The sequence below is a fragment of the Psammomys obesus genome, unplaced genomic scaffold (assembly GCF_907164565.1).
Source record: "Psammomys obesus unplaced genomic scaffold, mPsaObe1.curated_primary_1811, whole genome shotgun sequence".
NCBI lineage: Eukaryota > Metazoa > Chordata > Mammalia > Rodentia > Muridae > Psammomys > Psammomys obesus.
This window is the reverse complement of record NW_026596134.1, coordinates 24,754,786-24,767,538: the sequence shown is the minus strand read 5'-3', so window position 1 is coordinate 24,767,538 and position 12,753 is coordinate 24,754,786. Positions and strand designations below refer to the sequence as shown.

The following is a 12,753-nucleotide window of genomic DNA, read 5'->3' as shown; positions in this document are numbered from 1 at the left end:
AGGTTATTTTCTCCCCAAAGCAGGACACACAGTAATTTTCCCTATCTCACATCTTCTCTGTAATCTACCTTTTCTCCTTGCTCATCACTTTTTCCATACCACAGCAAATTGGGAAGTTTGTTTTGTTTGTCTTAGTGCTGATAATTGAACTTATAGCCTTGCCCATGTGCGTCAAGCCTGGGGATATTGTTATTTGTGAGGACATTTGCTTAATGTCTTTGGGGTTTTTTTGTTTTGTTTTGTTTTGTTTATTTATTTATTTATTTTGGTAGTCTTTTGCTATTAAATCCCAACTAAAACTGCATAGTATTAGCACAAAGTCCCACATGAAATGTACCCAAGATGCTTTTTGTTAGTGGCTCACCTGTCACACAAACAGTAAAATCATCACCACAGGACACTTGGTGAATAGCTTTTCCCTGCAATTTTTCCACATGTTTTGGCTGTCGGTAGGAAGCTTTGTCTCCATGTCCTAGCTGACCGTGGAGTTTAGTACCCCCTTGCATGTTCTGTCAAAAGAAAAGTCTTATGAAGTTCTAACATTTCATGTTAAAGCTAATCTTTAATATTACTACCTCGGGGGGGGGGGAGGAGAAAACAGTAAGAAAAACAGAAATTTAAAAACAAAAGTGGGTAAGGGGATTAAGCTTAGTGCTTGCTGTCCTGTCACCAACTCTCTGTGTATACCAGGCTGGGCAATTCGCCTGCCATTGCCTCTTTAGTGCTGGGATTAAAGGTGTTCATCACTTGGCTTCACTAAATAAAGCATTTTAGTGTTTAATATAACCTTCATCTACAAGTAAGAAAGGTTTTAAAGCACATCTAGATTCATATTCATCAAGTATCAGGACAAATTCCAAATTTTGTCTTTATCTTAGTATAAGGTGAATACTACACATAGTCATGTTCAACAATGGGGGGTGATGAAAAGTTCATTATAGAGTATAATTTGATTGCTTTCTGTTCTAACTTGATTTTTGTTGCTGTAATAAATACCATAACTAAAAAATTTGCGAAGAAAGTATAGTAAAAATTATGTTTTCATTTTAACCCAGGTATGGGCATATGGGGCTGCTCTGCAGCAGCTGACTATGATTTGACTCATGCTCTAGCAGAGGCGTAATTTTGCCAGTTGCAGATAGTTTCTGCAACGTATGATATTTGGAGTTCTGGGAATTTTTCAGAGGGTATATAAAGTCTAGGGCCCTCAGAAGCAGAGTAGGTTGTTGGTTGGCTGTGGGTAGTTGTTGGTCGCAGCTTGTTAAGTAGTTGTGCACAAAGAAGAAACAAGAAGAAGAAATCAGATATCCTTACATCGAAGATCAAACTTGCCTTAAGGAACTCCACACGCAATCAGCAGGAAGTAGTCTAATAATAATGTTGCCCCATTTCCTACCCCTGACTTTATTCAGAGATCTCTTTCCTTTCCTCTTTAGTCTTCTTTCTCTTATCTAGTGCTAGGGGGTTGAAAGGGTGAAAGAAAAGAGGCAGAGAAGGGTGGAAGAAAGAACTCAGGAAGTAGCTAAAGACAACTTACAGAAAGCACTTACAGTTTATGGTCTATCATCAAGGGAAACCAGAGCAGGAGCTCAAGCAAAAGCCATCATTGCTTACTGGCTTGCTCCTTAGGGCTGTTCAGCTTGCTTTCTTACAGCACCCAGGACCACCTGCTCAGACCGGTGGCACACCCACCCATCAAGAAAATGCCCCAGTTGAGGAGGGCGATTCCTCAACTGGGGTTCCCTTTTTCCAGGTGACTGGTTTGTGTCAAGTTGACAAAAACTAACCAGAACACTTTCTAAATGAGTATAACTTTGAAAACCACATGTACTAGAAGTTTTATATATTTTGGTCAGCTTCCTTAAAACACAGAACAGCTATAAAGAATATAGCTATATCAAAAAAGAAAAAAAAATGAGAAAAATAGAGTTTGGTTCTACCAGGGAAGTGCACACGGTAATAAGAACAGTTCTCATAGCTTTGTAACAGTTTCTTAGAGATAGCAATTCTTTCCATGCACTTACTCAAATATAAACCTTTAACAAGTAGTTGTGAGATATTACTTTCATACCATTTCTGATAGCCGTCCTCAGGCTAATTCTTTAAGGGATAAGGTGAAATAGCAGCAGGTCATCAGTCTGTTCCTGGGACCAAATCACTCATATATATATATATATATATATATATATTTTAACACTTCACAATTACTCACTGTCTATTCTCATACAATGGAGTTAAAACACCTATAAAAAAGCTGAAGCCACTTAAAAGTAGAGGAGCTCCTCAGAGAGGAAGCAGGGGTAGCACAGGGCTGGTGAGAGCAAGCAGCCTGAAACTCGCCCACAGAAGGCACAGCAATAAAATCAGAAGCCAAGCTATCCTGGAAGCCAAGTGACAACAGAACTGTAAGGGAGTAGTCAATTAATTGTGCTGGGTGCTGCTGAGAGGTCAGTGTAGGTAGGGACAAAGGTGTTTATCTTATTTTAGCAGTTCATAGGTCATCTGGTCAACAGCCATGTTAACTGGGTGGCAAGGATGGATGCTGTACTGTAGGTGAGTGAGGAAGAGTGGGAGATGTGGAAAACACATGTTGGTGATGCACACCTATAATCCCAGCAGGAGGCTGCAAATCTGAGATCAGCCTTCGCTACAGGGTAAGACCCTGTCTCAAAAATAAAAAATGCAACAATAAACAACAACGAAAGACGAATGACAGGGCTGAATTTAGAGGGCAACAAAGGGAAATTGTGAGCAATTTTCATTCACAGATGGTGGCTCTGAGGTTTCCTGACATGGCATGTATTTGTTTACAAAGCTATTTCTCTGGTACTAGTTGCTCTGACCTCATGGTAACAGAACACAAGTACCTGATATAGATGACATCATCTTGTTGTCCACAACAGAGAGTCCAGTCTTCTGAACCTAGACCCAAGGTGCTCTCATGCTCTTTCCCTTTCTCAAAAGCCATTCATAGGTGACCGCTATGCTCTAGGAATGGCCTGAAGCACACAGCCCACACCTTTCTCACAGGAACTCAATGTGAGCTCACCTCATTCCTGCAGCACAAGGACAGCTAACAGAATGCCTACACACACAGCTGGGGCCCAGAAGCAATGGTGCTTGCAGTCCATTCCACTTACCACCCAGGTGTACAGTTCCTTTTCCACAGTGACCACAGCAAAGTGGGTGTTCCCTGCGCACACCTGTCGGGCACTACAGCCACTCTTGATGACATCCAACTTCTGGGGTGTGGATTTCCCACCACCCCAGACATAGACTTCACTGGTTCGTGATGTCACCACAGCAATGGGTGCCTCAGTCACAGTGCTTGACCTGCCAGCAGTCCCAAACACAGGCATGTTTAACATAAAGACGGCTTCAGAGAAGACTGGGGGTGTAGCTCAGCACTTCCCAAGCAATTTTCTTATTCCAGTGCTTGCCTAGTATGTATAAAACCCTGAATTTGATCCTTGGAGCCACATAACAAAAGCAGTATGAACTGCAAGAATCCTTTCTTTAAAAAAAAAAGTCTTATTACCTCAGAAGAAGTGCCAATTTCACCATGAGAAAGCGTGTTCTTTCAACACTGTCTCCTAACAGGCTTTCCAAGCTCAGCTAAGGCTTCAACACAGCCCTCAGCCAGAACACAGCCAGCCAGTCCCTAGCAGTTCCACTTTCAACATCCATCATGGTAACAACATCCACCTTCTTGTGAGAAAGTCTTTCTCTTCAGAAAAGACTATCTGGGGGCTAGAGAGATGGCTCAGAGACTAAGAGAACAGGTCGCTATTCCAGAGGACCCAGGTTTGATTCTCAGCATCCAGTGGTAGCTCAAACTCTAGTTCCAGGGGATCTGATGCTTTTTTTCTGGCCTCTGCAGAGACCAGGCACACATGTATACAGATATACATGCAGGCAAAACAGCCATACACATTAAAAAACATAACAAAACAACAAAAACACTCAGTAGGGGCCAAATAGATAGCTCAGCAATTAAGAGTGTGTACTGTTCTTTCAGAAGATAGTTCCCAGCAACCCTATCAGGTGGCTCACAACTGCCTGCAAATCCAGCTCCAGACCTGGTGCCCTGTTCCGTCTTTGAAGGCACCTGCATACACACAATTGTACATTCATACACGCATGAACACATACACAAATGAATCTTAAAAAATAAAAAGTAAAGAAATGACTATCTGACATTTAAGCCAATGTTGGCTCCTAAATTGACACCACAGGCTACTAGGATCAAATAATGTATAAATTTAAGTAAGCCTCCTATATCAGGAACTGAAGATTTTTAATACTCCCATAGAGCCTCTTGAGAATTACCTTGGTCTCTTTGTAGGTGCATTAAGCAGGGTGACTTTTTCTTCCATCTCTCTACCAAAAGAAAAAAAAGTCATGTGAGCAAAATACCAGGTACATTGCAACCATGACCCGTTATTACATTTCACAGACTAAATTTTATAACCACATGCATATATCCTACAACATGACAACATTTTTAGGAAAGCAAATCAAGATAGCAAGTTACACAGGCCTGACATTGTATGAGTTGCTAACCAGAGGGAGCAGCATTTTGAGGTCTTTGCTTTGTATGTATGAGGAATGGTCCAGCCTGGAATAGGCCTTGAGAGCCTCTGACGCACATGGCACACATCTCCATCTGGTCTGCCCACTGACTCACAAATAACATCTCCAATCTTGGGCTTGTTATCTTTCTGCCAAGCCAGCTTTTCTCTCTGGTTTCTCTATTTTTGCAACTGACAATACTCCTTCATTTTCTCCCAATCCACTTCAGTCATCTAACTTTCCTCTCTCCCTTTCTCCACTATGCCATTTTAATAGATTTTATTTACAGAGTACCTTTAAAATTTTCTTCTCTCTCCATCTCCCTCTCTCTGTGTGTGTCCATCCATGTGTGACTCTGTGTGTGTGTGTGTCTCAGACTGGCCTTGAACTTGTCATCTCCCACCTTGGCCTTCCAAGTGCTGGGATTATGGCTGTACACCATTATATTCCACTACTGTACCTTTCCTGTTACTCTTCTTACCCCATCTCACTACCTTGTTCTGTGTGGCTTTGCTTCCCATCTGACCCACAAACACAGTAGTGCCTCTTGGCCAGCCTTGCTTCCGAGCATCCCAATAGTTCCTATGTCCTAAACTAACTTAACAACTGGTACAAGTTCTGCTGTGTAACTTCTTTGGGCACCCCTCTCATCATATAAACTGACCTCTACAAACACTTAATTCTTGTGTAATCACTTTTTTCTTTTTTTAAAAAATATATTTTATTTTTATTGGGGGGGGGGTTGGGGCATATATACACATGAGTGCAGGTGCTAGAAGAGGCCAGAGGAGCCCGATTCTTCAGAGCTGGAATTACAGGTAGCTGTGAGCCATCCAAAGTGAGCACTGGGACTGAACTTAGAGCCTCTGCAAGAGCAGCAAGTGCTTATCCCCCTAAGCCATCTCTCCAGCCCCTGCACTCTCTTTTGAATTGAGCTTGGCATTCAAGAGTCCTGATCCTTCCACCTTTGATTTACAACCTATATTCTAGCCTAGTTCATCATTCTGCATAAATTTATGAATTATTACAATATCTCTTAGGCATCAATAATTTTTGAAAGCTCTTAAGAGAGCTTGGCCAGGTCTAGAACCATTAATCTAGCCAAACAGTATTTTGTGTTTGCAGAGTATTTTACACAACTTTCTTTATCTATGTTTTTCATTCTATTATTTTTCTCTGCCTACAGTATGACATCTTATATCTTACAATTAAAGTACAAAGTGCAAAATAAAATAATCAATTAAAAATTAATTGAAGGGGCTGGAGAGATGGCTCAGAGGCTAAGAGCTGGCTGCTCTTCCAGAGGTCCTGAGTTCAATTCCCAGCAACCACATGGAGGCTCATGACCATTTAGAGATTTGGTGCCCTCTGCTGGCCTGAAGGCACACATGCAGGCAGAATACTATACGTAATAAATAAATCTTAAAAAAAATAATTTAAAAATTTCAGTTAGAGATTAAGGCCAGTTAGAGTAAATTTTCAGTTAGATACTGTTGAGAAATAAGCTAGATAAAAAAATTAAATATATGTTTAATGAGTCCCAAATGGTAATAGTGTCTGAATATGCATAGAACATAAACAGAAGCTCACAGGCTGTATCTGGGCATAACGCATAATTCTACATATTGAAACACTGGTTATAAAACAGTAAGGCTCAGGGAACACTGGAGAAGGGGGGCTGGAGAGAATGTAAGAGCTGGATGATGGGGAAGAGTGCTATGAAATGCTGTCTTCTGGGACTGACATGGCTGTTGCACTCATGAGCTCATTGCAGTTGTGGTTACCTGTACAAGATCAAATCAACAGGATCAGGTAACATCCCACAAAAGGTGGGATGACATGAAGGTGAGAGGGGACACGGGGGCTTCGGAGGGTGTGAAAGGGAGGTGACGGGGTGGATATGATTAAGATATACTACATACATGTACGGCATTGTCTAAGAATAAACAAATGATATGAAATAAACAAATGATATTCCAAAAATAATAAAACAAAACAGACTGGAGGGAAGGCTCAGTGGTTAAGAACACTGGCTGCTCTTACGAGCACCAGGGCTTTGGTTCCTTTATCCATTCGGCAGCTCACAACCATCTGGAACTCCAGTCAGAGGACATCTGTTGCCCTCTTCTGATCTCTTTGGCACCAGGTATGTATGTGATGCATACATACAAGTAAAACACACATATAAAATAAAGTAATCAAAAAATTAAACAAAACAACTAGAAACCAGGAAAAATTAGTTATGGGGCAAAAATTTCAATGAACTATATAACAATTATTAGAAAATACAGGAAAAAAAGCTTCAGAACATGAACTAGGCATGTCAGAGCAAAGAATAGGTAATAAGAGCAAAAAATTAAAATATGGGATACATCAAATTAAAAAGCTTCTGTACAGCAGAGGAGACTGAATAGTGAAGAAACAGCTTACAGACTAGGAGAAAATATTTGCAAACTTCATCTGAGTTAATTTTCCAAATACATGAAGGATGTGACCACTCTATTAAAAGAAAATAAGTCTAATCTCTTTTTTTAAATGGTGATTTGAACAGACACTCCTCAAACACACAAAAGTTGGCAAGTCTGTAACGAATGCCCAAGATCACCACGGTGAGGGAGAGCAAAACCAGGGGAGAGCTACCGGCCCCAAACAGATGGCTACCATCAAAAAGGCTAACAAGTAACAAGTACTGGCAAGGATGTGGAGCCACAGGAGGGGTAAGATAAATTAGGATGTCATGGAAAATGGAGGTTCCTCAAAAAAACAAAAAATAGGCTGATGTATGCCAATAATCTCAGTGCTTGGGAAGCTGAGGCAGGAGGATAGCAAGTTTGATGCCAGCCTGGGTTACAGAGCAAGGTCTTGTCTCAAAACAAAACAAAACAAAACAAAACAAAACAAAACAAAACAAAACAAAACACCCGACACTAAGGCCTCAACTATAGAACTAAAAACTGTAGAACTGAAAGCAGAGAGCTCTTGGGTCCTACTAGAACAAATCCAGAATAAAGTGGTTGAAGAGATAAAGGCGAGGAGGCACCCTGAAACAATGAGAGCAGGGTGCAGGAAGGAGGCAGCGCCCTTCCTTGCGCACTCTCCACTGTCTCTGGGTGAAGTGATTCCTTTGTGGATTACCTCCTGCGTTTCCTGAGAAGCGGGAGATCCAGAAGTTCATCCGCAGTGGGTCTCTGCTCAGGATCCTAAACAGTAAAAAAGATTAGTTTTCTTTAAAGTGAATGAGCAATATGGAAACCAATGAGGGATTTTATTTTTGTTCAGAAGGCTGTAAGTAAATTAGCTAAAAAAATAAAATAAATTTAAAAAAATTAAAAATAAGACTTTCATTTTTTAATTATAATTTCCAAGACTGAGAGGCCCAGATTGTCTGTCGATATATCCTGTCCCCTAAACATGACAGGGAAAATGCACCCATGAAATCTCAATAATATGGTTGCTGATAATGATACCTCCAGTTGACCTGCCAATGAGGACAGCGGAAATTACATATGGTCCCAGCGCTAGATGAAGAGCTACCAGTCAATGGCTGCTGAATGAGAAAATATCAGTTTCTTCCACAAATGACCTCCTACATAGGTTGTCCAAACCCACATGGTCAGCTCTAGGCACACATAAATACAAGAAAAGCGTGTTGGATCCTCTGGAATGGGAGTAACACAGAGTTGTAAGCCACCATGTGGATGCTGGGATTGAACCTGGGTCCTCTGGAAATGCATCTGGTGCTCTTACCTGCTAAACCACCCCTTAAGCCCCAATAGCGCTACCTTTATATGACCAGGAAGAACATGTAGTCTTCCTGTTCTTCTAGAGCCTGGACTCCATAGGTGATATATACAGATATGTATGAATATATTCACATGTGTATATACATGTAACAATAATAAAGAAGAAATCAACTATTTGGGGGGAAGAATATGGGAGGGGCTAGAGGGGGAAAGAGAGAGGCAAGAGAAATGTAGTGCCCACGTATAAAATTCTCAAAAAGAAAAAAAAAAACTTCCGTGAAAAATTTTAATTTCTTGCCAGATATGGTGGAACACACTTTTAATCCCAGCACTCAGGAGGCAGAAGAAGGTAAATCTCTATGATTGAAGGCTAGCCTGATCCATATAGCAAATTCATATAGCAAATGTGGCCAGTAAAGGCTACATAGTGAGACTTTTCCTTCCATTTTTTTTCTTCCATCACATTTTATGTCTATCGACACTATGACACTATGACAAACACTGCACACGAATGAGGATTTGTACAATGTGCCCTTCTCATCTGTTCAGTTAAGGCAGCAACTCTCAAAGCCCAACACACAGGCACTGAGTCCTCTGGGGCTTTATTCACAGACTCTACTGTCTGGGGTAGGGCCAATCAATCTTCATTTTCCTGAAAAAACTCCCCAACTAGGTGATTCTGATTGCTAGTGGCTTTCTGTCCACACCATCAGTAACAGTAGAATTGAATACACAGTAAACAAACTTTAATAAATTATATATTCGTTATGTTAAGAATTAAAAAATTATACCTGGCTACAGTTTTACAAAACCAAACTGATCCTCCTACAAGGTGTGATGTGTATACCTGTAGTCATAGCACTCAGGAGGCTGAGACTGGAGGATCACAGCAAGTCCAAGGACAAGCCTGAGCTGTGTAGTGAGGAACCCTGTCTTAAAAAAAAAAAAGGACAGGAAAAAACAAAAAACAAAAAAACTTGACCATAAAAAATGGAACACAATTTAGATGTTAAAACCATCTTACAATTATATATTTTCAAAACAGAAAAAAAGAGCCGGAAAGACCACTCAGCAGTTAAGAGCACTGGCTGTTCTTCCACAGGACCTGGGTTCAATATTTAGCATCCACATGGCAGCTCACAACTGTCTGTAACTTGAGTTCCAGGAAATCTGACACCCTTATACAGACATACACGCAGGCAAATCATCAATGCACATAAAATAAAAATAAATAAAGCAATTAAAAAATAGAATAAAGTAAAACTTTGCTAAAGGACACAGATACCATGAATTACCGATGTTTATCCTGAGACCAGTTTGGGGAGGTAGACATGGTTTTCTAAGTTTCATATCTATGTCATACCCCAAACACTAAGGCTAAATGAAACAGATGAAGAGTTCAGGCCTACCTGGTCGAGGCATGCATGCACCAACTGGATCAGTTCCAAAGAATACTGACTAGAGTCAACTTCCATGGCCCGGATTCCCTGCACAATCTTTACACACAGGTTGAGCGGGTTCTAGAATAAAAGGAAAACTACATTGTTCCTGGTTATATAAAGACAGTGTTATTGTTGCTTGAGGGGATGGCTCAGTAGTTAAGAGCACTGGGTGCTCTTCTAGAGGACCCAGGTTCAATCCTGAGCACAACTATATGTCATTCCTATTCCAGAGGATCCAACACGCTCTTCTTACCTCTGTAGAGACCAGACACTCACGTGGTACACAGACACACATGCAGGCAAAATACCCATATGAATAAGGTAATTGACAAGTTAAACAAAAAGAGAAAAAGATAGTATTATCTCTACCAAGCAGGGGCCCAGAGGTATCTGGGACTATTCAGAGAAGTGGCAACAGTTCTATGTTAGCTGATTTCATCTTAGAACTATTAGTGTGCATCAGAAAGAAGGCGTGATGCATTGCTGCTCTCAGATGGAATGAAGGGAGCCCAAAGACAGAGATCAAAACTAGGACTATGTTCCTTGGAATACATTATAGTATCACCCTTCCACTAGTTGTCTTTCTTCTACTTGTAATTCCATTTAGGAGAATTAGAGGGTAGACCAACTAAGTCTTGTAACAAAGCAGTGAGTGTGCATTACCCTACATTGTATCAAAAAATCTTCACAGGGAGATGGGCATCATTTTCATGGTATAGTGATGAGACAGGGTCACAGAAATGATTTGTCCACATTCTCACACCTGGTTGTAGCAGACTGGCTGTCAATCCACTGCAGTTACTCCAAAGTGTGGCCCATGGAGTATAGCCAACAGAAACATCTGGAAGCTTGTTAGAAATACAGAACACAGCTCATCCCACCCAACCTGCTCAAACAGAATCTGCATTTTAACAAGATGCCCCAAAGAGTCTGAATGCAAATTAAAGTTTGAGAAACTTTTTTAAAAAGGAAAAAGAAAAAGATTTAAAAAGATCTGTTATCCATAAAAACAAAGATGACCTTTACTTAGGGAGTGTGTGATGTTTCAAAATTATTTGATAGGTTGTTATATATAATATGCCTTAGCTTTAAGAAACAAAACAAAGCTGATGTAGCTAAAGTATAAGGAATGAAACAGCTTTTCCAAACTGTAGCATCACACAGGTGACTCTAGCTCAATGGTTCTCGCCCTTTCTAGTGCTTTAATACAGTTCCTCATGTGGTGGTGACCCCCACCATAGTTATTTTCATTGCTGCTTCATAACTGTAATTTTGCTGGTGTTATGAAATGCAATATAAATATCTGACATGCAGAATATCTGATTTTGACCTCATGAAAGGGTTATCAGACCCTCAAAAGGGTCTTGGCCCATAGGTTGAGAACCTTTGCTTTAGAGACAAAATTATAGTCAACAGATTAAAATACAGCAAGCGCTCCAACTGCTTCATTATGCTCATTTCAACAAGGGAACTCAAGCTGCAGATAAACTTGGTCTAGGGCATTTTAATAACATACTATAACCCAGTCTAATTATAGCTTATTTATTTATTTATTTATTTATTTATTTATTTATTTATTTATTTATTTATTTATTTTTACTGCAGATGATCTCTTTTCAGGAAGTCAGAAGTCTCAGGAATAAATGAAGCTGGTTCACTTCATCTCGTACTACACTGCAAACACAAATTGGGGAGGACACACCAACTTACTGTAGCATCAAATGTCCTTTTTAGAGTAAGCAGTTCAAAAATGACACAGCCAACTGCCCAGATGTCAGACTTGAAATTATACTTTACTCCTTGGCAGAGCTCTGGAGACATGTAATATGGAGTGCCCACAAGCTAAACAACAAAAACAACAAAAAATACAGAATTAACTTATTTTCTCCGGTAACTAATCATTTCAACAGCTAAATTAAGAGTTAAAGGCATTAGAGATAATACCCACAGAACATTCATCAGCATGCAAAAAGGGTTTTGTGAGATGATGCCACCTCAGGAAGAAATACAGTGGTGCTGGGGGTTCAGCTCAGTGGGTAGAGGGCCAGGCCAGCATAGCTGAGAAACAGTATTCACAGCAGATCTCCTGGACCACTTCCTAAAGGACAACTTTTGGTAAAGCACTATGGATAAACTGGAAAACTAAAGCCCGACTCAGACTTTACACTTCCAAGGTTTACTCTAGACTTCAAACAGGTAAGAGCCTGTGATGGCTCCTCTTGCTGAATAACTTGACCACATCTGCGATCAACTAAACTGCAAGCAGCAGGCCACAACTGTAAGGGATTTTTGTGGATTAAGTCACTTGATGTGGAAACACCTACCCTAAATTCAGATCATTAGAGATCTGAAGACCCACCTGAAGTCTAGGCCACACTGTCTGGTGGCAGCCTACATAAAAGGACACAGAAGAAAGCTTTTGCATTTTGCCTGTTTGACCCCCCTTACTGGCAAGCTCATCTATCTTACTACTGAGCCATTCCTTCACTGGCATTAGAATCTACCTTTTCAGGACGCCAACACAGAGCAGGGTAAGACATGCAGCCTTGCGGAGAGAACAACTACTCAACTCTTGGCCTTTTCTTCAGGAGGTAGCTGCTGTTGAACTAGCCGGATCACAGCCTGTTAATCATTCTAACGAAGTCTCCTTTTAGTACAGAACCATCCTATCAGTTTTGTTCCTCTAGAGAACCTTGGCTAATACAGAGACACACTTAGAAGCTTACCAATTTGGGGGTGAGGAAGACTCAGTGTGTAAGTCCTTTACTAGAATTTGGAAACCAGCACCTATATCAGGTAGACACACACACACACACACACACACACACACACACACACACACACACCAATAAATCTTTAAAAAATAAAGTTTACCCATGGGAAAAAGCTATATATAGGCAGTGAGAAATGGCAACTGAATCAAAGAATTAAATGGCCTAAATTGACATTTGTGAAAACAATATATTAAGAATGGGCCTGGAGAGATGGCTCAGTGA

General features: G+C 40.5%; 1 protein-coding gene across 1 annotated transcript in view; it reads right to left on the bottom strand.

The window, feature by feature from the left end:
• Positions 1–12,753, bottom strand: part of Nek9 (NIMA related kinase 9) — a 41,234-nt gene that overhangs the window by 19,643 nt on the left and 8,838 nt on the right. Inside the window, exons 6-11 of the mRNA XM_055592933.1 lie at positions 11,468–11,599; positions 9,725–9,835; positions 7,708–7,772; positions 4,330–4,380; positions 3,141–3,333; positions 365–509 (exon numbers count right to left, since the gene is read on the bottom strand). Of these exons, the coding sequence (XP_055448908.1) occupies positions 365–509; positions 3,141–3,333; positions 4,330–4,380; positions 7,708–7,772; positions 9,725–9,835; positions 11,468–11,599 (697 nt within the window). The remainder of the gene's footprint in view (positions 1–364; positions 510–3,140; positions 3,334–4,329; positions 4,381–7,707; positions 7,773–9,724; positions 9,836–11,467; positions 11,600–12,753) is intronic.